The sequence below is a fragment of the Electrona antarctica genome, assembly GCF_951216825.1.
Source record: "Electrona antarctica genome assembly, chromosome: 13".
NCBI lineage: Eukaryota > Metazoa > Chordata > Actinopteri > Myctophiformes > Myctophidae > Electrona > Electrona antarctica.
In genome coordinates this window covers 34,259,568-34,280,299 of record NC_136794.1, presented here as the reverse complement: position 1 = coordinate 34,280,299, position 20,732 = coordinate 34,259,568, and the positions used below count along the sequence as shown (strand labels likewise).

General features: G+C 43.2%; 1 protein-coding gene across 1 annotated transcript in view; it reads left to right on the top strand.

Moving 5' to 3' along the window:
• Positions 1–12,378: 12,378 nt before the first annotated feature.
• The window catches only part of LOC306934938 (E3 ubiquitin-protein ligase TRIM47-like), a gene marked incomplete at both ends in the record, with an annotated part of 44,607 nt that continues 36,253 nt past the window's right edge, over positions 12,379–20,732 (top strand). The window contains 2 exons of the mRNA XM_079517760.1: positions 12,379–12,628; positions 13,533–14,512. Of these exons, the coding sequence (XP_079373886.1) occupies positions 12,379–12,628; positions 13,533–14,512 (1,230 nt within the window). The remainder of the gene's footprint in view (positions 12,629–13,532; positions 14,513–20,732) is intronic.

Here is a 20,732-nt window from a genome sequence, read left to right as displayed (position 1 = left end):
CGCTATATATACATTTTATAAGTACTGGTACTAAATTATTTTATAATAAAATGATTAAGTACCACACCTTTTTCTACTCAAGGTTAATACAATATTACTGTAGTCTTTTATATAATCCACTGCAATAACAGAAAAAAGTTGGTTTTATAAGTTAGCATTAGCATTGAGTGACTTGACTACTACTAGTGACTACATGCTGTTAGCAGTTAGCCAAGCCTAAAGGTCTGACCGTCAGTGTCATAACAGCTCTTTGAAAGTTACCTTATATTCCCTTCCTTATATTTCTGTGTGATGTGATCAGTTTGACCACTGACCAGGTCCTCTTTAGATCCTTTAGAGTCTGCACTGTTCTTCTCTCATATGCAGTTTTCTGCAGTGATTTGACTGATTTGTCTTTTTCCATCATGAAGTTACACTATTACTGTGTTTACCCGACGCTTGTCATTTTGTTCTAATCATTCATTTGTGATGCAGTCCACTGTGACAGCCTGTCTATCCCGTCTGTGTTGTGGGGTGTACACATGCCCCCCCACATGGTGGTGGTTTGTATAACAGCAGGAGCAGTGTTTAAATGCGACCACCTCTCGCCCTAGCGACTGTATTGATAGTACTGGCGACATATATATCCAACTTAACACCAGCGTGAACAGGCTACAGATGAATGCGCACGGACATGTGACAAGCAGTAACCAATCAGGAACGTTACACATCGTAGAACATTTTTAATCAACATTTGACATTTCATGGCTTATATTAGCCTATTATAATTGTTACTCACTAGTTAGTGTTACTATTATATAATATTTACTTTGGTGGCTTGCCCATTAACTCATTTTAAATAGAATATAGTCTGGTGAGGCTGCAGACTTCATTTCTCATTTTTATTCAGGTCAGTGGGTGGTGGTGCGGCGCACCAGCGCCCCCTATGGACGGGCCGCCACTGCTCAAGAACAACGCAGGAGTGCAAAGCACCAACGAGCTGGCCAGATGTATGGAGAACTGGGATTACTGGAAGCAACGATGGAGAGCTTGTCTGAAGACAACCTAGAGAGAGTATAATATTCATAATAAACCACAGACACACTTATACACCTCATCTGCACAGGCCGACATATTTATTTATATTCATATATTTAACTCTGGCAGTAAATGAGAGTTAAGTTTCAATTTTAAACATTCCTTGTTACTTTTATAGGACAATCCCAGTTATCTATACCCTTTTCACTTCAGGTGCATTTCACATTTGCACGTGAACAACAAATGGCAGTTCATTTCACATATTTGTTTGTATTGGAGACACACTTTGCACTTCATTACACCACATGCTCAAATGCGTCTCAGATCCCAGAGTTGACTGGAGAGAAACAGCGTGGCCTTGCTTTCAACAAAGGAGAGTCCCAGGCACTTTCTGTCGTGAAGAAACGTCACCTGAAAGTGTCCCCATGATGTTCAACCTTGACACTCATCTTGGAACTGAACAGAAATGGAGTCTATTGAGACTTGACCTCTATTCATCAAACTGAAGGAAGCACTAAGAGGCTGTGATGTGATCAACAGTGCTCTCGACAAATAATAAAGACAGCAAAAAAAACTGAGATGCTGGCTGGCTGACTGTCTGGAAGCAGAGATAGAGAGTCTAGATGAAATGGTATGGCTAAAATAGTTGTTGCATGTTGTCTACAACAATATTAGCCTTGGGGGTGTGATCCTGGTACATCCTGCCAGGGAAACTCCCCTATTTCAGGTGATATAATTCCAACCAGTTCCTTTCCACTCCATCGCCTGACCAGGCGATGCAGTATAGAGACCAGGATTAGGCCAGATTTAGGCAAAGATTAGGCCTTGTCCAAATTCTTGCATGCAATGATGTTGTAGATCGGCAGAGACCAGCGGGTGGTGGATTTAGCCGCGGTTGCCGCGGGTAACCGCAGTTTAGGGTGGATTTGGGTCAATTCAATATATTATAAATTAATATTGGATAAACTGTGGGTGAAATAATGCGGGAAATAAATTAATGGCATCTATCTATATGCTTATTATAGCTTTTAAAACGCACAAAAAAATCGGCGTGCGTGCGTTAGTAGTATTTTAATTACATCATTTTCCATGATCTGGCACAAATTATGAAGTTGGGTCCTGTTGCACAACAACAACAACACAGTGGTCTCCTACAGGCAGCTACGCTAACGTTGCTAACAGGCAGCTAGTGAGTCTGAGAGAAGCTTAAAACTAAGTGAAACAGAAGGGAGGAATATACGTTTGGCGTGGGACTGGGAGTGATTAAGTTCTTTACCCTGCACATGCCGATGACCGCTGGATATGCTGTATGAAAATACGTTGCAATGTGAGAACATGGACGGCGTGTGGCTCCAAGCGGCAAAAAAAAGTTGGGAGCCACTGGCAAATCACTTTTGCCAAAAAAACAAGACAAGCTTGTAGATCTGCTACTTCTGCCGAATGGTGCGGTGAAATTTATGGCACTTCACAAAGAAAACCGTCTCCTTGCCACCAAATCCCTTGCTCAGAGCGAGTGGACTGCTTCAGTTCCGTATACAAATACTACAAACATAGCGACCTTCACGCATTGATCGTGCTGCACTAGGCAACACAACACACAGCTGTTTATACCGAGACAATGATAGGCCTACTATGTTTATACCCCGTTGCTGCTAGGCCTGTGACAATGATACTGTGTACAGCGTGACGCTTGCTAGGCCCGTGACAACGATACTGCCTGTACTCATAAATAAGAACACAGCCCAGAGTGCTGCCTCTGCTTTCGCTTAGCACTCCACATCCGCGGTACAGGAGAAAATGCATGTGCCGCAGCACTCCAGTAATTGCATTCCACAACAATACGAGGTAATAAGAAATCAATGGCGATATAATTACAACATCTATCTTGCCATTAAACGCAGTTCTGTTTTAATTCCGGGATAGGGGGCGGTTGCAGGAAAAATGATATTTTAGAAGATAACAAATAGATTAAATCCGTAGGGGGGACTTCATGCGAGGGCGTTTATTGCTCGCGTTTGCAAATCCGAGAGCCTGTGTACACGACGTGACACGCACGTGCCCGTGTTCATGATTGCATGATTGCGTGTGTGTGTGTGTGTGTGTGTGTGTGGAGGAGTCTTTAGTGCGGGCACATGCATTATTGCATACTCCTGCACTCAAACGCAGGACTGCGTCTATATACGCCTGAGTGTTTCCTTCAGAAGGGGGCGGGGGGGTGTCAGACGTTGGCAGCAATACTTCTATGCCACTTAATGAAAATAGCCCCTTTGCCTCTCTAAACCTGGGTTTGAGGATGTTATGCGTGCCACAAAGGCATGGCTTCTGCCCAATGATTGCAACGACTCGGAGCCTCTCATCTATCTTTTCTCTGTGAATATGGAGATGTGGCGTCTCTCTGTCTCTCTCTGTCTCTCACTGTCTCTGTCTCTCTCTCTCTCTCTCTCTCTCTCTCGACAGATGGCACACAACGGCCGAGAACCGAGTGAATACCAATTTAGCTCCCCCATCTGTTTCCTCCCGCGTACTTTCAACAACAGACGCGCCAACGAGGGGAAAAGTACGTGCGCATGGCATGTCACAATTTTGGAGGGAGCACTCATGGTAAAGGAAAAAGAAAATATATACCCCCCCCCCCCCTCTCTCACACACACACACACACACGCTTCAACTTCAAATAATACCAACTCAATTTGGCTTCTTTTTCTTCTCCGTGGCATCGTTCGCGGTAATTGTGATGTTTTTCGCCGTGATTGCTTAACACGTTGTGTTTCCGTTAATTTGCTGTCGCCGCTTGTGTGCAGAAGAGGGATCTCTGTACGTTCCTATGCCCTTGTCGAAAGGAAATACATCACAGGTATATACGTGACAGAAATCCTTGAGATTTCATTTAAGTCTGAAAATGTAGTAACGGAGAAAAGGTAAATGAGCCTGTGCCGTGTACACAAGGTAATACATTTGTACACTCTATACACTATTCTTTTGAATGTCTTAATTCTAATAACTTGGATATATATAGCGCCTTTCAAGAAACCCATGGACACTTTACAATACAGAAAAAAGAAACATACAAACTAATTGTCAGAAGCCTGAGTAAACAAATGTCTCTTCAGTGCAGACTTAAAAGAGTCCAATGTAGGCGTCTGAATCTCCACGGGGAGACAGTTCCAGAGGGCAGGGGCTGCCACATGCTCACATCTCCACAGGCTCTATCGTCTTTTTTCCGTGACGGATGGTGAGGAGCCCCGTGTCCGAAGACCTCAGGTTCCGCTCAGGGGTGTAGTCCTTGACGAGGTCTGTCAGATACCGTGGGGCGAGGGCATGGGGAGATTTGTAGGTGAGGAGGAGCAGTTTGTATATGATGTGGAACTTAACCAGAAGCCAGTGGAGGTGTTTGAGGGTGGGGGTGATGTGCTGCCAGCGTTTTGTACGGGCACTCTGGCAGCTCAGTTTTGCAATCTGTCAAGGGCCTTGTTGGGGAAGCCGAACAGGACACCATTACAGTAATCCAGGCGGGAGGAGATGAAAGCGTGGATGAGGGTCTCTGCAACAAAGTCTGGGAGTGACGGCCGGAGTCTGGAAATGTTTTTGAGATGGAAGGTGGAGGATTTGGTAACATATTTGATGTGGGATTGATAGGAGAGGGTAGAGTCCAGCATGACACCCAGGTTGCAAACCTCAGGGGATGGAGAGATGGAGCAGCCATCTACATGGAGAAGAAAATTCCCAATCTTCTCAAGCTGTGCATTGGTACCCATATCCATGAGTTAGGTTTTCTTGCTGTCGAGTTTGAGTAGGTTGGTGGTCTCCAGGTCTTTATTTCATGGAGGCAGTTGACTATGGACTGTGGAGGGAGCAGAGTGGTTGGTGTAGTGCTGAGACACAGCTGTGTATCATCAGCGTAGCAGTGGAAATGTAGATCATGTTGGCGGATGATCCGAGCGGAAGCATGCAAATGGCCTAAAATGATGGGACCAAGTACAGAGCCTTGTGGCACACCATGGTTTACTGGGGCCGGGTGGGAGCTGCATCCATCCACCAGGTAGTATGTGTTAACTTAAAGTCACAGAGGCGCATACAATGCCTTTGTCTTACATTAAGGGAATTAATACATGCAAAATATAGCCCTCAGAGTTAAAGGTATGGTAAATTATATTTTAATACACGTATGGTACCTCAGAGTTAAATTGACACTGAGGAATCTGCTGTGCACCGTATGTGCGAGAGAAGAGGTACTTGCATGGACTGAAGAGTAATTTTCTTAGACGTGAGAGAGCGAGAGAGAGCGAGAGAGAGAGGAAAGAAGGATAACTCAGGTTTCTCTCTCTCTCTCTCCCCCTCCCTCCCTCTATCCTATCCATCTAGCTCTCATTACCATTAAATAGCCACCAAGCCGCCGCATTCCCTCTTTTCCCTGCGTGACAGGAACATGTGTGTGTGATGACCATGATGCCATCGCCTCTACGGGGGCTCATTTTCTGCCCGCTGTTGGAGCTGATGTGGGTTTAATGGCTGAGGCCGTGCCGAAGAGAGAGGGGGGCCCTGGGAGTGCTGTGGCGCGCGCGTGCGTGCGACGCAGCAGCAGACAGACAGACAGTTAGGGTCAGGGGGCAGATAGACAGCTATGTGGCTTGCTATTTGTTATGTCAGGCACACGCCCACACGCCGACAGCAGCCACATAGGCATATAGACACTTAACCCGTTAACACCCTGAGCGGCATAAACGGCGGTCTCCGTCCTATCAAATAGTAACGCTCAGCGCTCAGGGCGGGGATAATAAAAGGACGGAACTTTATTGATATCAAAACCGAGCACATCGCTCCAAAGGCTGGGAGCGTCTGTTGGGCAACACTCGATGTCATTTCCGGTTGGGACGTCATCCAAAATGTTCCCCCCCATTTTAGTGGATGAGATTGAAAATCTTAAAACGTGAATAACTCTTGATCTAAATCAATCCGCGCAAATTCTAATCAAAGATTATGTTAGAATGTGTGAGTGCATAACTGATGCTAAATTATTACCAGGTATTGGGGCTAATTTTATTGTGAACAACACCCTGAATACATGGAATAACATAAAGAGGGCATTCTCAATGTCGAAGAAATATTCTTTTTATGCACCGATTGTTAACAACCCCAACTTTATCCCCTCTTGCAATGACCCTGGGTTCAAGGAATGGCATACAGTAGGAATTCAGGTGATAAATGATCTATACCAGCATTGTACCTTGAAATCTTTTGGACAACTACAGGAACAATATGGGCTACCCCGGATATTTTTTTTAGATATTTACAAATTCTAAGTTATCTAAATTCCGTACCCCAGTATAAAGAAGGACATGGACCAGAGCAGATTGAGAGACTTGTTCACCAGGTCTGCCGGCTGAAGGAGAAAAAAACAAGTTATATATATATATATATATATTGATTTCCATAAGGAATGTTAATACCAACATCAGCAGGCAGTCGTGGGAACAGGACTTACAAATTACAATTAATGACCAACAATGGAAAAAATTATGTTAAATAGTAAAAAGATATGTTGCAACTACAAGCCTCAGGAAATCCAATTTAAGATTATACATAAATTACAAACTACACCATATCAAAGGAGCAAATATGATAAAGACTGCTCTGGTACATGTAAAATGTAAGGAAAACGTGGGCACATATGTGCACCTAATGTGGCTCTGCCCAAAAATCCAAATGTTTTGGGTGGAAGTGAAGAACGAAATCTCTATTATAATAGGGCTAAGGATTGAACTAGATCCCCTACAATGTATCTTGGGTCTACACCCAACGACACCTGAATTAAATAGATTTAAGAGAATCCTGAGTATGGTACTGTGCTAGGTTGTCAATACTACAATGTTGGATTGAGGATGTTGTTCCATCTGTATCAAGTTGGCTCCATAATGTTCTACAACTGCTCCCACTGGAACGGCTCACACATGTTCTCCATGGAGACATGGGGGGATTTCTCTCAGTTTGGGGCCCAGTTGTGGAATACATGGGAGGAGAATACGCAGAAATATTATCAAGAGGTTTTGCAAATTAAGGAACTATTCCTATTAAGTACAAAGGTTTTATGATTTCGAAGACTATACAGGAATATATAAGTAGTAAGAAGATGATGTATGGACGTATGTATGTAGGTATGTCGGTGTTATTCTGTCTATGTATATGTGAGTCATGTATCAGTTTGTGCAAAAATGAAAAATAAAATGATTGAAAGAAAGAATGTGTGACACACACACACACACACACACACACACACACACACACACACACACACACACACACACACACACACACACACACACACACACACACACACACACACACACACACACACACACACACACACACACACACACACACACACACACACACACTTTGTAGGCCTACATATATGGGACTAAGTGACCATTCTGCCATCACCATGCAGTCCACTATGCACATCTACCTGTAGATATATTATATTCCAGTGGTGTGTCCCCCCCCCCCCCCCCCCCCAACCTGTCCCCCAACCTGTCCCCACAAGGTTTTAATGAGGGGGGCCAGGGACCCCTGAAATGTCATGGTTCCACATAGCCTGCATGCATGTGGCGGGTCAACGGGGGTCACTCACTCACACCCATGAATTAAACATGTCACCCGTCTCTTTTCTGACAGGTAGAAATATTTCACTCGCATCCGGACTGGGGGAGGGGAGGGGAGGAGAGGGGGGGACACCGGGGGCCAAATGTCCATCCACGGTGTCCCTGACACACAGTGGAGCAGTGGAGACACATAGTAGGTGATTGTCAGTGTAATGGGACACATGGTTCTGCAGAGCAGTAGAGACACATAGTAGGTGATTGTCAGTGGAATGGAACACATGGTTCTGGAGAAGCTTTGAGATCAGGGTCTATGAAATGATGTCCTGCTACAGAGGAGAGGGAGGACCGGTATAGATGCTGTGGATTAAGGGCTTTCACAGAATTCAAAACCAACAAAAAAAGAGCACCGTAATACGTAAAAAAAAAAAAAAAAAAAACTAAGTTATGATGACAAAAGCTAAGACTAAATATATTGACAATTTTGCACAAATAAAACAGATCCAGTAACCAAACGAAAAGTCATCATAAGCTTGGTTAATTGCAGATCTACAAGGTCACAAATAAAAAAGGAGAATTATACTGAAACTAAATCAAAAGTTTGTCACCAGGAGGCCGACTTTTGAAAAACATTTTTCACCACCAACAGTTTGCAAAACACATTTTTGGAACAAAATGCCTCAAATCATGAACGCAGCGTGCAATTTACGTGAAATCGTTCACAGACTTTCCTACTAGGCTGAGGAATATATCCCACACTTTTCACATTGGCCTGTTATAGCGCCACCTACAGGTGGATTTTTGCAATACACATTTTTGGAACAAAATGCCTGAAATCATCCAATTGCCATCCAAGGCGTAAGAAGAAATGGCACCCTTTTCACATTGGCCTGGATAAAACTTCGTCTTGGGTTTCGGGCGTTACTAATAGAAACTCCTTTGCTGCCACCTAGTGTTCAGAAAGTTTGACCACTTCACTGCCTCTCATTGACTCCTATGTTACGGACCTTGTTGTCTTTCTGGGTTAAACAGGAAGGTGGGGGCTTCCGGAAGTGGAACGACTCATCACAACACAGCCCCCAGCCTTTAGCTAGCAGTACAACCAGCCTGCCGGCGCACCATGGATAGCTCTCTAACCTTTGGAGATACGGCGCTTTGAGAATCGGGTTATAATGGAGGCTCAACGGAGCTGGATTTAGAAAAAACAATGCTATTGTTGAAGGAGGAGGGCTATGCTAGCCGGAGCAATGCTAAAACGTAAACAGACCGACCGCGCGTTCATATATGGATTAAACATATGTGACTAAATTTGACTGAGAGACTGCCATTGGATTTTTTGGAATTTTCGTTTTTTCATGTCCTATGAAAGCAGGGAATCATAGCTTCAAATGGACATATTGATTGTTCAGTTTGACCCACCAGTTTTGGAGATATGGCTTATAGAGTAATGTCTTGCAGAAAACAGCGAGTTGAGAAAACAGGCTTGAAAGTTTCACTTTTGTGGTCTCTAACATTACACCTAGCTACATGTTTGGGCATTTAATTCATATTTACATGCCGATTTCAGCTCTGACACTTATTTCAGACATGCTCTAGTATGTGAAGAGTCTGCCTGTGATATTAACTAATTTTGAAAAAAAAATGAAAAAAAGGTTTTTCTCCTCTGGTGAAAAGCTGTAATGTGCGCGATGGCAGGCTCTCAGTCAAATCTGGTCACATATGTCTACGCTTATGAACGTAGATGGCAAGAAAATAAATAGAAAGGACAAAGAACTTCGTCCTGGGCGATGGGGGTGTTAACAGTTTCCACAACGTCTCATTCAAATCACCACACTTTACATGTCAACTGGGAGAGAGCAAGCTTGTGTGATTACCGGGAGGCCTGTCACAATTATTTGAGGCAATTATTTTTGCATAATCGTTTGCATCGTTTTCCTGTATAAAAGCAGCTGCAGAGACAAACAGAAATGACATGTATTTCCATTTCATTGCCCATAACCATTTAGTAAGTATTTAGTATGTATTTAGTATTATTTAGTATGTATGTATACTAGCATGCATGCATGTATGTATGTATGTATGTATGTATGTATGTATGTATGTATGTATGTATGTATGCTGTGTGTATGTTTAGGGTACCAACAGGTGACAAAGTGGCGCTGTTGAGCTTCACACTGTGCACAGGTGCATGATGGGAGTTTTTTTTTTGCACCACTCACTTCAGACGGGTCTGATTTTTGAGTGGTGTAAACCACTCCAACAACTGGCTTTGTACCCGTGTTTGTTCGTACCAAAAAAATGAGCATGGTTACTATGGTCACTGACATTACGTCAGACCACAGCTGATCAGGCTATATAAGACCTTGCACCACTCAGTTCACACGGGTGTGATTTTTTAAAATGCAGTGAAATGTATGTAGGTCGTCAGCCCCACAGAAGTGAGCAGTAAAACAGGACAAGAGGACTAAAAGCTAAAAAAAAAAAATCTACCATTTAAAGCACTTCCAACCCTATAAACAACACAAAATAATAAATAACAACAATAATAATGTCCAAAGAGGTATTTGTGTCCATACCACTTATCTAAACCAGTGGTTCCCACACTTTTAAATGTCAAGGACCCCCTAAATTGGCACTAATTGGCCTGCGGACGCCCATTTGAAGAGATAATGGCAGGGACCCCCCATAAGAGAAGATCTTTACGGCTCTAGCAGTGATTCTCAACCCGTTTAATTTCAAGGACCCCCCAGTTTGACATGCATTAGTCTACGGACCCCCATTTAATGGCATTTATATCTCTGGGACCCCAGAGTAAAAAAATAAATAAATCCCACCCGTGTGAAGTGAGTGGTGCAACTCCGTGTGGGGGTCCCCGGGGGGTCGGCGGAAGTTCCAGACCCACAGGCCAGGGTGCCGGCCCCATTCCGGAGAGCCACCCCGCGTCCGAAATGGTCGAGAAATTACAGAGTTACCGTGTGGGGGTCCCCCACAGGCAGGGACACACATAGCTGTCTATAGGAGCTGTTGCACCACTCAAAACGAATGAAACACACAGGCCTATCATTAACTGCCAGGGGAAACAAGTGTTCTCCGTTGTGCATCTGAAACACCATCACGTCCGTCCGTCCGTCCCCATCACTCCTGGTAGAATGACTCACTTGGATGATTTGAGGCATTTTGTTACAAAAATGTGTTTAGCAAAAATCCACCTGTTGGTGGCGCTATAACAGGCCAATGTGAAAAGGGTGCGATATATTCCTCAGCCTAGTAGGAAAGTCTGTGAAAGATTTCATGTGAATTGCACTCTGCGTTCATGATTTGATATGATATAGTACTTTATTGTCAGTTCACATTGAAATGTGTCTTGCGACCCAGCAGCCAAGTATGCAGAACACATATACACACATTTGACATAACACAAAGAACAAGACAATTTACATACATAAAGACATGAAGACAAGAGCAATATCCACCGCTTAGATTACCCCGTGGCTACTATAACTCCTGATTAAGCCTCAAGGTCGACTGGTGGACAAAGGACCTCTTTTTTGAGGCTTTTTGTTCAAAACGGACCAATCCTGCAAACTTTGAAAGCCAATGTTAGCCAATTAGGATGGAATATGAAATATCGGACAGATTCGTCTTGAACACATGACTATAGAGATAGTGTGTAACGATTTGTGGGATTTTTGGACGGAATCTGGAGGAGTAATATAAAGAAATGTGTTTTTCAAAAGTCGGCCTCCTGGGGGCGCTATAACAGGCCGTTCTGGAACATGTGGGGCAGAGGTTCATCGTTGGCATCCAGGGAGTGTGTGCAAAGTTTGGAGATTAGCTGTTAACAGACGGACGGACGGACGGACGGACGGACGGACGGACGGACGGACGGAGTGCAAAACATACTCTCTCCCCATGCCTTCGGCCTGGTGGAGACAATTACCGTTGTAAGAAAAATCTCCTCTCTCTCTCACAGATTTTAACACTTTATTTATGTCCACACAGAGGAAATTGCATACAAGGACATAGTTCAGGTGCAGCAAAGTTACATCCACAAAATCAAGGAATATGTCGCGATACAACAAGAATGTCATCCAGCATTCCATGGGCACAAGTAGTAATGCATCCTACACCGGCCACCAACTACTAGTCTGCGGGTATGTCACACACACACACACACAGACGGACGGACGGACGGACGGACAGACACACCAAACATGCAGACATACTGGTAGAGCCAGTCGGTAGCGCACAGTGCTACTGGTCTAAATTAAGATCTAATCTTTTCTCTGAACGTCTTTGTGTTTAGATCTCAGATGTTCTGCTCATGTCCTTGAACCTCGCCTGAGTGTATAATATAATAGTATTTTTATAATAATCTACCTGAACACAAGCTCAATATAAAGTTGAACCATTTGTTTGTACCTCATGTTTGTGCTGTACACAAGGAAATTAAGTGGAGCCTGGAACCTCAGCAGAGTGCCTGCAGCAGATTCCTGCCAAGCCCTTTGTTATCAGCCCCATCAACCAGCACACCCACATACCACACACACACACACACACACACACACACACACACACACACACACACACACACACACACACACACACACACACACACACACACACACACACACACACACACACACACACACACACACACACACACACACACACACACACACACACACGGTTCATGTCATGTGATTTCTGAGAAAATGCAACCAAACTAAACTCGTCTGTCAGGCAGTCAGTCAGTCGTACTAAAATGGCGCAGCAGGGAGTTCAACTGGATCATGAACAGTTGTGCTGTTCTATCTGTCTGGATCTACTGAAGGCTCCAGTGACTGTTCCCTGTGGACACAGCTACTGCAGGACGTGTATCGAGGGATTCTGGAACCAGCACGATCAGAGAGGGAGGTTCAGCTGTCCCCAATGCAGACAAACCTTCATCCCAAGACCTGTTCTGAAGAGAAACACCATGTTGGCTGAGGTGGTGGAGAGCCTGAAGAAGACAGGTGAGACCTTTAAGTTCTCTTGTAAAAACAGCTCCCTGTCTGTCAGATATACATATACTGAACCGATAAAGACATGAAACGTCGACAAAAATGTACGTACAAAAACAGCGGGGGAAAGTAACTAAGTACATTTACTTAAGTAAATCTACAGCTTGCCTCGAGCGCTGCATGGGTCATATGACCAGTGCTGTTTTCTGCTCTCCAAGGCCAGCCATGTCAACTATATGGAGTAGAAAACAGGAGATATGATGTGTCCCAGAAGGTCTGGACTTTACCCAGAACTAAACAATAACCACATGTACGGCTGTCACCATTACTAATTTAACTAAACAATAAACACACCACGTGTACGGCTGTGACCATTACTAATTTAACTAAACAATAAACACACCACGTGTACGGCTGTCACCATTACTAATTTAAGGTGACGGTTAATTGTCACACAAATAATTGCAGTAATAATTAATCCATTTAGGCTTGACGTCGACATTTAAAAAAAAGTCTTCTGAAAAAATATATATTCAAAGATTTGTGCCGCATTTTCACGATTTTTCAAAAATAGCAGACCTACAAGCTCGTAGCGCGCCACTCGGTGGCGCGCTATGAGCTTGTAGATGCTTGTAGAGGCTCTGAGTGGACGCTGGTACTCTGAGGTAGAGAGGAGTGGATTCCCTGTTATAGCAGTCTCACATAAAGATATCAGCAGAACAGGGTATGGTGTTGAATGTATATTTTTTATAGTATAGTGTTTATTACTTTTGAAACAGTTGCTCTGTGCTTTATGATGGCTACACAGTAATAATTTAGTTGTTTGTATTAATTTGAGGGTACAGGCACATAGAAAAATGAAATATATATATTTTTATCATATTGATAAATAGATGCTGTATCAATCTATCAACAGGACTCCAAGCTGCTCCTCCTGATCACTGCTACGCTGGACCTGGAGATGTGGCCTGTGATGTCTGCACTGGGAGGAGACTGAAAGCTGTGAAGACTTGTCTTCAGTGTCTGGTCTCTTACTGTGACACTCACCTCCAGCCTCACTATCAGTCTCCTGCCTTTAAGAGACACCAGCTGGTCCAAGCCTGCGGAGAGCTTCAGGAGAACATCTGCTCTCGTCACAACGAGGTGAGGAAGCTTTTCTGTCGCACCGATCGGCAGTGTATCTGTTATCTGTGCTTCGTGGACGAACACAAAGGTCACGATACGACCTCGGCCGAAGCAGAACGGGCCGAGAGACAGAAAGAGGTCGCTAAGAGTCAGCAGAACATCCAGCAGAGAATCCAGGAGAGAGAGAAAGACGTGAAGGGGCTTCACCAGGAGGTGGAGTCCATCAAGCACCGTGCCGACAGAGCAGTGGAGGACAGCGACGCCATCTTTACTGAGCTCATCTCTTCCATGGAGAGAAGACGATCTGAGGTGAGGCAGCTGATCCGAGACCAGCAGGAACGTCAAGTGAGTCGTGCTGAAGAACTGAGGAGGCGTGCGGAGCAGGAGGTCACTGAACTGAGGAGGAGACATGCTGAGCTGGAGCAGCTCTCACTCACAGAGGATCACATCCGTTTTCTACAGCGTTACACCTCCTCCCCCTCAACCACCAGTGAATCTACACACCCAGTCAGCAGCCATGTCCGTCCTCTGAGACACTTTGAAGATGTGACTGTGGCCGTGTCCAAGATGAGGGACAGACTGGAGGACATTCTCACAGAGGAAGGGACAAACATCTCAGAGACAGTGAACAGAGTGGATGTTTCACTCAGGGACAGTTTATTGCACGACGCAGACCACGCAGTTGCGCAGAGCCCCCGCCGCCCGCCCGCCGTCCGCCCGCGGCCCACCCTCCGCCCCCCCGCCTCAGCTTTGCTGGGAGCCCCCAGATTGGTAAATCCGCCACTGGTTTCACTGTCAACACCAGCAGAACCCAAGACCAGAGCTGAGTTCTTACAGTATTCACGTCCGATCACACTGGATCCAAACACAGCTCATCAAGCGCTGTCTCTGTCTAAAGGGAACAGAAAAGTAACACGGATTAACAATCAATCACATCCTCATCACCCAGAGAGATTCACTTACTGGGAGCAGGTTCTGAGTAGAGAGGATCTGAGTGGACGCTGGTACTCTGAGGTAGAGAGGAGTGGAGAATGTGATATAGCAGTCTCACATAAAGATATCAGCAGAACAGGGTCTGAAAGTGGATTTGGATACAATGATAAATCATGGTCTTTAGAGTGTACAGAACGACGTAATATTTTCAGACACAGAGGCATTGTTACTCCCATCCCAGGCCGTGTGTCCTCCAGAGTAGGAGTATACCTGGACCACAGTGCAGGTACTCTGTCCTTCTACGGTGTGTCTGATGACACCATGACTGTCATTCACACAGTCCACACCACGTTCACACACAACCTCCATGTTGGATTTTGGCTTGGATCTGGATCCACTGCTGAGTTGTTGTATGAGCTCAACTAGATCACACTGTTGTTGTCTCCACCAGGCCGAAGGCATGGGGAGAGAGTGTCTCCACCAGGCCGAAGGCATGGGGAGAGAGTATGTTTTGCACTCCGTCCGTGTGTGTGTGTGTGTGTGTGTGTGTGTGTGTGTGTGTGTGTGTGTGCGTCCGTCCGTCCTTCCTTCCTTCCGTCCGTCTGTTACCAGCTAATCTCCGGCACCGTTGGCCCGATCCATGCCAAACTTTGCACACACACTCTCTGGATGCCAACAACGAACCTCTGCCCCAAATATTCCTCAACGGCCTGTTATAGCGCCACCATGAGGCCGATTTAGGCAAAACACATTTCTGTAGATTACTCGTACACATTTTATCCATACATCACACAATTCGGTATACACTATCTCCATAGTCATGTGATCAACACGGATCTGCACCATTTCCCATCTTCCTTCCTGATTGGCTAAGATTCGCTTCCAAAGCTCACATGATTGGTCCGTTTCGAACAAAATGCCACATTCACAAACAGTGTGCAATTTCCGTGAAATTATACACGCACATTTCCACTAGGCTGAGGACGACATGACACAATTTATTTTCCAAACAGCCTCATGGTGGCGCTATAACAGGGCAATTCCTGTTTTTATCTATAACTGCATCGATCTGTGTACAACTTTGTATGCGCACTCCCTAGAGGCCATGGAAAAACATTTTCCCTGCATCCCTCCACATCTGCCGGTTATAGCGCCACCATGAGGCCGATTTCTGCAAAACACATTGCTTATGTTAGTCGCACAGATTTCATCCAAATCTCATGCAAATCGGTATACATGATCTCTGTAATCATGTGATCAAGACGAGCCTGTTGGATTTCTCAGATTCTACACTGATTGGCTAAGATTGCCTTCCAAAGTCTTCAGGAGTGGCCCGTTTTGTACAAAATGCTGCACATGTCCTGCTCATCCAGAATTCTATCCTCAGAGATGCTATGAGTGATCTGGCTCTGCATTTCCTCAACAAAATGAAGAAAATTGTTGCAAAAAACAAACAAACATGTTTATATCACTCCTCAACATTTTGCCAAACATCACACACACTCCTATCCTCCTGGTGGAGACCTGTGCCCAGAAGGGCACTTTTTCTAGTTTTGTCTGTCGTGTCATCAGATCAGAATCGTTGCTTCATTATTATTGTATTGTTTTTCTTCTCAGCCTGCTCTGTGAGCTTGTAGATCAGCTATTTTTTTCCTATGTGTCGTATGATGAAGTATATAGGGGCTAGAAGGGGTTAATAATCCAATTTAACCCATTAAGACCTGAGACCAGATTCTACTAAATGTCTTCTAAATCCTAACAGTTTTCTTTTTTCCCAAAGTATTGTTCCTTAATGATGATGATTCTTTAACTTTAAGTATTGTTCATTAATGATGATGATTCTTTAACTTTAAGTATTGTTCAGAGACGATTCTGGCTGGCAGGAAGTACCGCTGCAAAAAAAATGTTGGCACTGCGATGGCAAGCTCCGCATTCTCTGCCCTTTAACCAATTTTGGGCGGGAACCCCTTTTGGTGTTTTAAGCATTACGTTATACTTTAGCTATTGAAAAATAGCAGATCTACAAGCTCATAGCGTGCCACCGAGTGGCGCGCTACGAGCTTGTAGGTCTGCTATTTTAGAAAAATCGTGAAAATGCGGCACAAATCTTTGAAAATTGAACATATTCTTTCAGAAGACTTTTTTTTATTTCGACGTCAGGCCTAAATGGGTTAATCACTGGAAACAGTTATTAACTGATGTTGTAACAATGGAGCTTTCCACAGCTAGATTAAATGGTGCAAACTATCAAACAATAGACAGCTGGAACCATATTCTCTATCAAGTTAGGACCTCTACTATATAACTAGCATGACATATATAACTAATTATATCTGTATAATCCCCTTTTTTCTTTTTTGGTCTTTGTTGAAATATTTGCTCATTTATTTTTCTTTTCAGGCCTATGACGGGGTGCGTTGGGAGGGATTATTTTTTATTTATTTATTATTTGCAATTTGTTCGATCGATTTTTATGTTGTATTTAATTGTTATAATCATTACTATATTTTCTCTTTTTTTTGTCAACGGTGGTTGGTGCTGGGGTTAGGGGGTAGGATTTTAAAAAATGAGGCAAGGGGCAAGCCACTGATTGTAGTTGGCAAAGAATTTGAATTATGTGCATTTTCTTCGTATGCCTGTGCCTTTCATCCAAAAATGAAATAAAAACAGTTTTCTGATAAAAAAAATAATAAAAAAAATAAACGTATGTGAGCTTGTAGATCTGCTATTTTTCAACAGCTAAAGTTATAAATAATGGTTAAAGAGGTTAAAAGCTATAAGGTGACACAGATGTGTAAATAATGGTTAAAGAGGTTTAAAGCTATAAGGTGACACAGATGTGTAAAGATGTGTCTCAGTGGACACTTGTAGTTCACTGATAGGACTACAACTCCCATGAGCTATCATTCTCAATGACCTGTTTTGACACAGGTGTGGACATTCCTTCAATCAAGTGATGAACATAATTATATCCTGTCCTGCGTTTGATTCTGCCTGAAGAAGGTCAAAGGTCAATTGACTGAAATATTCCAGCAATAAAATGATTGAAATGAAATGATAAAATGACCCTTAATAATTATTACACTTCTATACTTGTGTGACTCCAGAAGCTCCTCCTAAACCTGTCAGATGCAGTGTTGTTTCTGTTTCCCTCGACTACAACTAAGACGAAAAATGTTCGTCGACTGCCTTTTTTCACTGACGGAAACTAAATGGAAACTAAATGAAAACTAAGCTATGACGACTAAAACTAAGACTAAATATACTGACAATTTCGTCAACAAAAAAAACTAGACTAAAATGTTAGGAAGGGACTAGTGGACAAGAGATCCAGTATAAGTCATTTTAGACTTGGTTGCATGCTGAAAATAGCCGATCCGTCATTAAGACGGCATCAAGGCCCGCCAAAACACATTTTAGTCGACTGAATCAACTGTAGATTTAGTCGACTAAAATCTTATGATATTTAGTCACCTTCCAGGTGACTAAAATGTGACTGAAACTAAATTAAAACTATTTAAGAGACTAATGAGTAAAACTAAAATCAAAATTTGCTGCCAAACACTGGTCAGAGGTGGCTTTTTTTTAACAAACATTTTTGTCACATTTTGAAAAGTTGAAACGGGATTACTTTTACTTTCCGTACTTTGAGTAAATTTTGATGTCAATACTTTAGTACTTGTGGAAGTACATGTGGAACTCCAGAGTTTTAACTTGTAACAGAGTATGATCTATATTGAAGTATTGCTAGAGAATTCCATGCTAGAAGGCTTTCTTACCTTTATTTAGTTGTTACGTCCCCACCAAAGAGGTCCAGGTGTTATTTTGTGCAAAAGTGCATTATTGGCTATTTCCACTAATATAAGCCTATTTATTTCCTATACAGACCTGTGTATGCATTGAAATAGAGATCTCGTCTGTGTTTTGTATTTGATGTTTGTCATCTGCGGTAGTAGGGCCTGACTCACACGGTCACAACAGATTGATGTATAGCTGATGCATGAGACTTGTTTACTGATGCAAGCTCGCAATGCATTTCCAATGGGAGTCACATGGTTTTTGTTGTATGAGCGGGAGGGGGGCAGTCGAAACACAGCCGAAAGCCGTACAACAAAAATGTTGTGTCAAACCATGTGACTTCCATTGGAAATGCATTGTGGCGGCCATGACACTTACCCTTTGTTTACATCTAGCATCCAACAATGTTGTATGCTAGATGCGAAGGTGTGAGTGAGGCCTAAGTAACACACCTGTCGGGCTGTGTTTCCCCCCCCGACACATACAATATCAAACCGTTTCCCACAGAAAGTACACACAGATTTAATACCAGTCTGCAAGAAACCTGCTGCCCTGGTCCGTCGTGTATTTTATGGCCATTTGAATTCTAATTTCGTATTTGACAAACAGTATTCAGAATACGGTTTGGTGTTTGTCAAATATAGAAATGGTAAATTAAAACATAGAATACCGTTCGTGTTCTGAATACTGTTTAGAAATGGTTCATTAAAAACTTAGAAATAGGTATTTAAAACGAAAATATAACCCGATTCTAGATTTCCGTTGGTGTCGTTCGAAACAGAATTAACAATTCAAAACGAGACGCACCGCGACCTGTACTGTGTTCTGTGGTTAATTTCTCTGCTGTAACGTCCCTCCCTCTCCCATTTTGGGTGGGAACCCCTTTTGGTGTTTTAAAGCATTATGTTACATACTTTAGCTATTGAAAAATAACAGATCTACAAGCTCATAGAGCTTGTAGGTCTGCTATTTTTGAAAAATCGTGAAAATACGGCACAAATCTTTGAATATATATTCTTTCAGAAGACTTTTTTTTTATTTCGACGTCAGGCCTAAATGGGTTAAAAGGGGACGGAGGCGTGGCCACGGCCGTCTTGAGTGACAGGCAGGCACAGGCAGCGCTGTTGACGATCGCACCAGGCGACATTACATTTAATTTATCCTTTATTATATTTATTTAAACATATTAGCGTGCTTTTAGATCACATTTTACAATTTACAATTTAGGCATTTAGCAGACGCTCTTAATCCAGAGCGACTTACATTAAGCAATAACAAAAAGCATGGCATACATCACATATATAAAAAGTAGTTATCATGAAACATGCGTAAGCTAAGAACGTAACAGTGGAGTATCTATGTCAACTATACATACTATACTATATTATATATTATACACGTGTGCTATAAAGTGCTATGACTACATAAAATGCAATTCTAGTGCTGTCTACGTAACATGCTATAAGTCTGTTTAAAATACTATCCAAGTCTACATAAAGTGCTATATTTAAAATTTACAATTTAGGCATTTAGCAGACGCTCTTAATCCAGAGCGACTTACATTAAGCAATAACAAAAGCATGGCATACATCACATATATAAAAAGTAGTTATCATGAATCATGCGTAAACTAAGAACGTAACAGTGGAGTATCTATGTTAACTATACATACTATACTATATAATATAATGTGTACTATAAAGTGCTATGATTACATAAAGTGCAATTCTAGAGCTGTCTACGTAACAAGCTATAAGTCTGTTTAAAATACTATCTAAGTCTACATAATGTGCTATCTAAGAGGCTAGGCTAGGGCAAGTGCTACGGGCCATGGTGGAGTCTGAAGAGGTGGGTTTTTAGACTACGGCGGAAGATTGGGAGTGAGGCTGCAGTTCTGACTGTGATGGGAAGTGCATTCCATAGTTTTGGAGCCAGAAGGGAGAAGAGTTTGGGACGTGTGGAGCGTTGTCCCGGCGTTTTTAGTGAAGGTACCTCCAGCTTCCCTGCGTTGGCTGATCTGAGTGCGCGGGAGGGTTTGTAGGGTACGATCATACTTGTGAGATATGGGGGGGCCATGCCTTTGGTTGCTTTGAATGCCAGCATCAGAGTTTTGTATTCTGTGCGGGCAGCGACCGGGAGCCAATGGAGGGAGCGGAGAAGGGGGGTGACGTGTGAGAATTTTGGCTGGTTGAAGACCAAGCGGGCTGCGGCATTTTGGATCAGTTGGAGGGGCTTAAGTGCACATGCCGGTAGGCCAGTA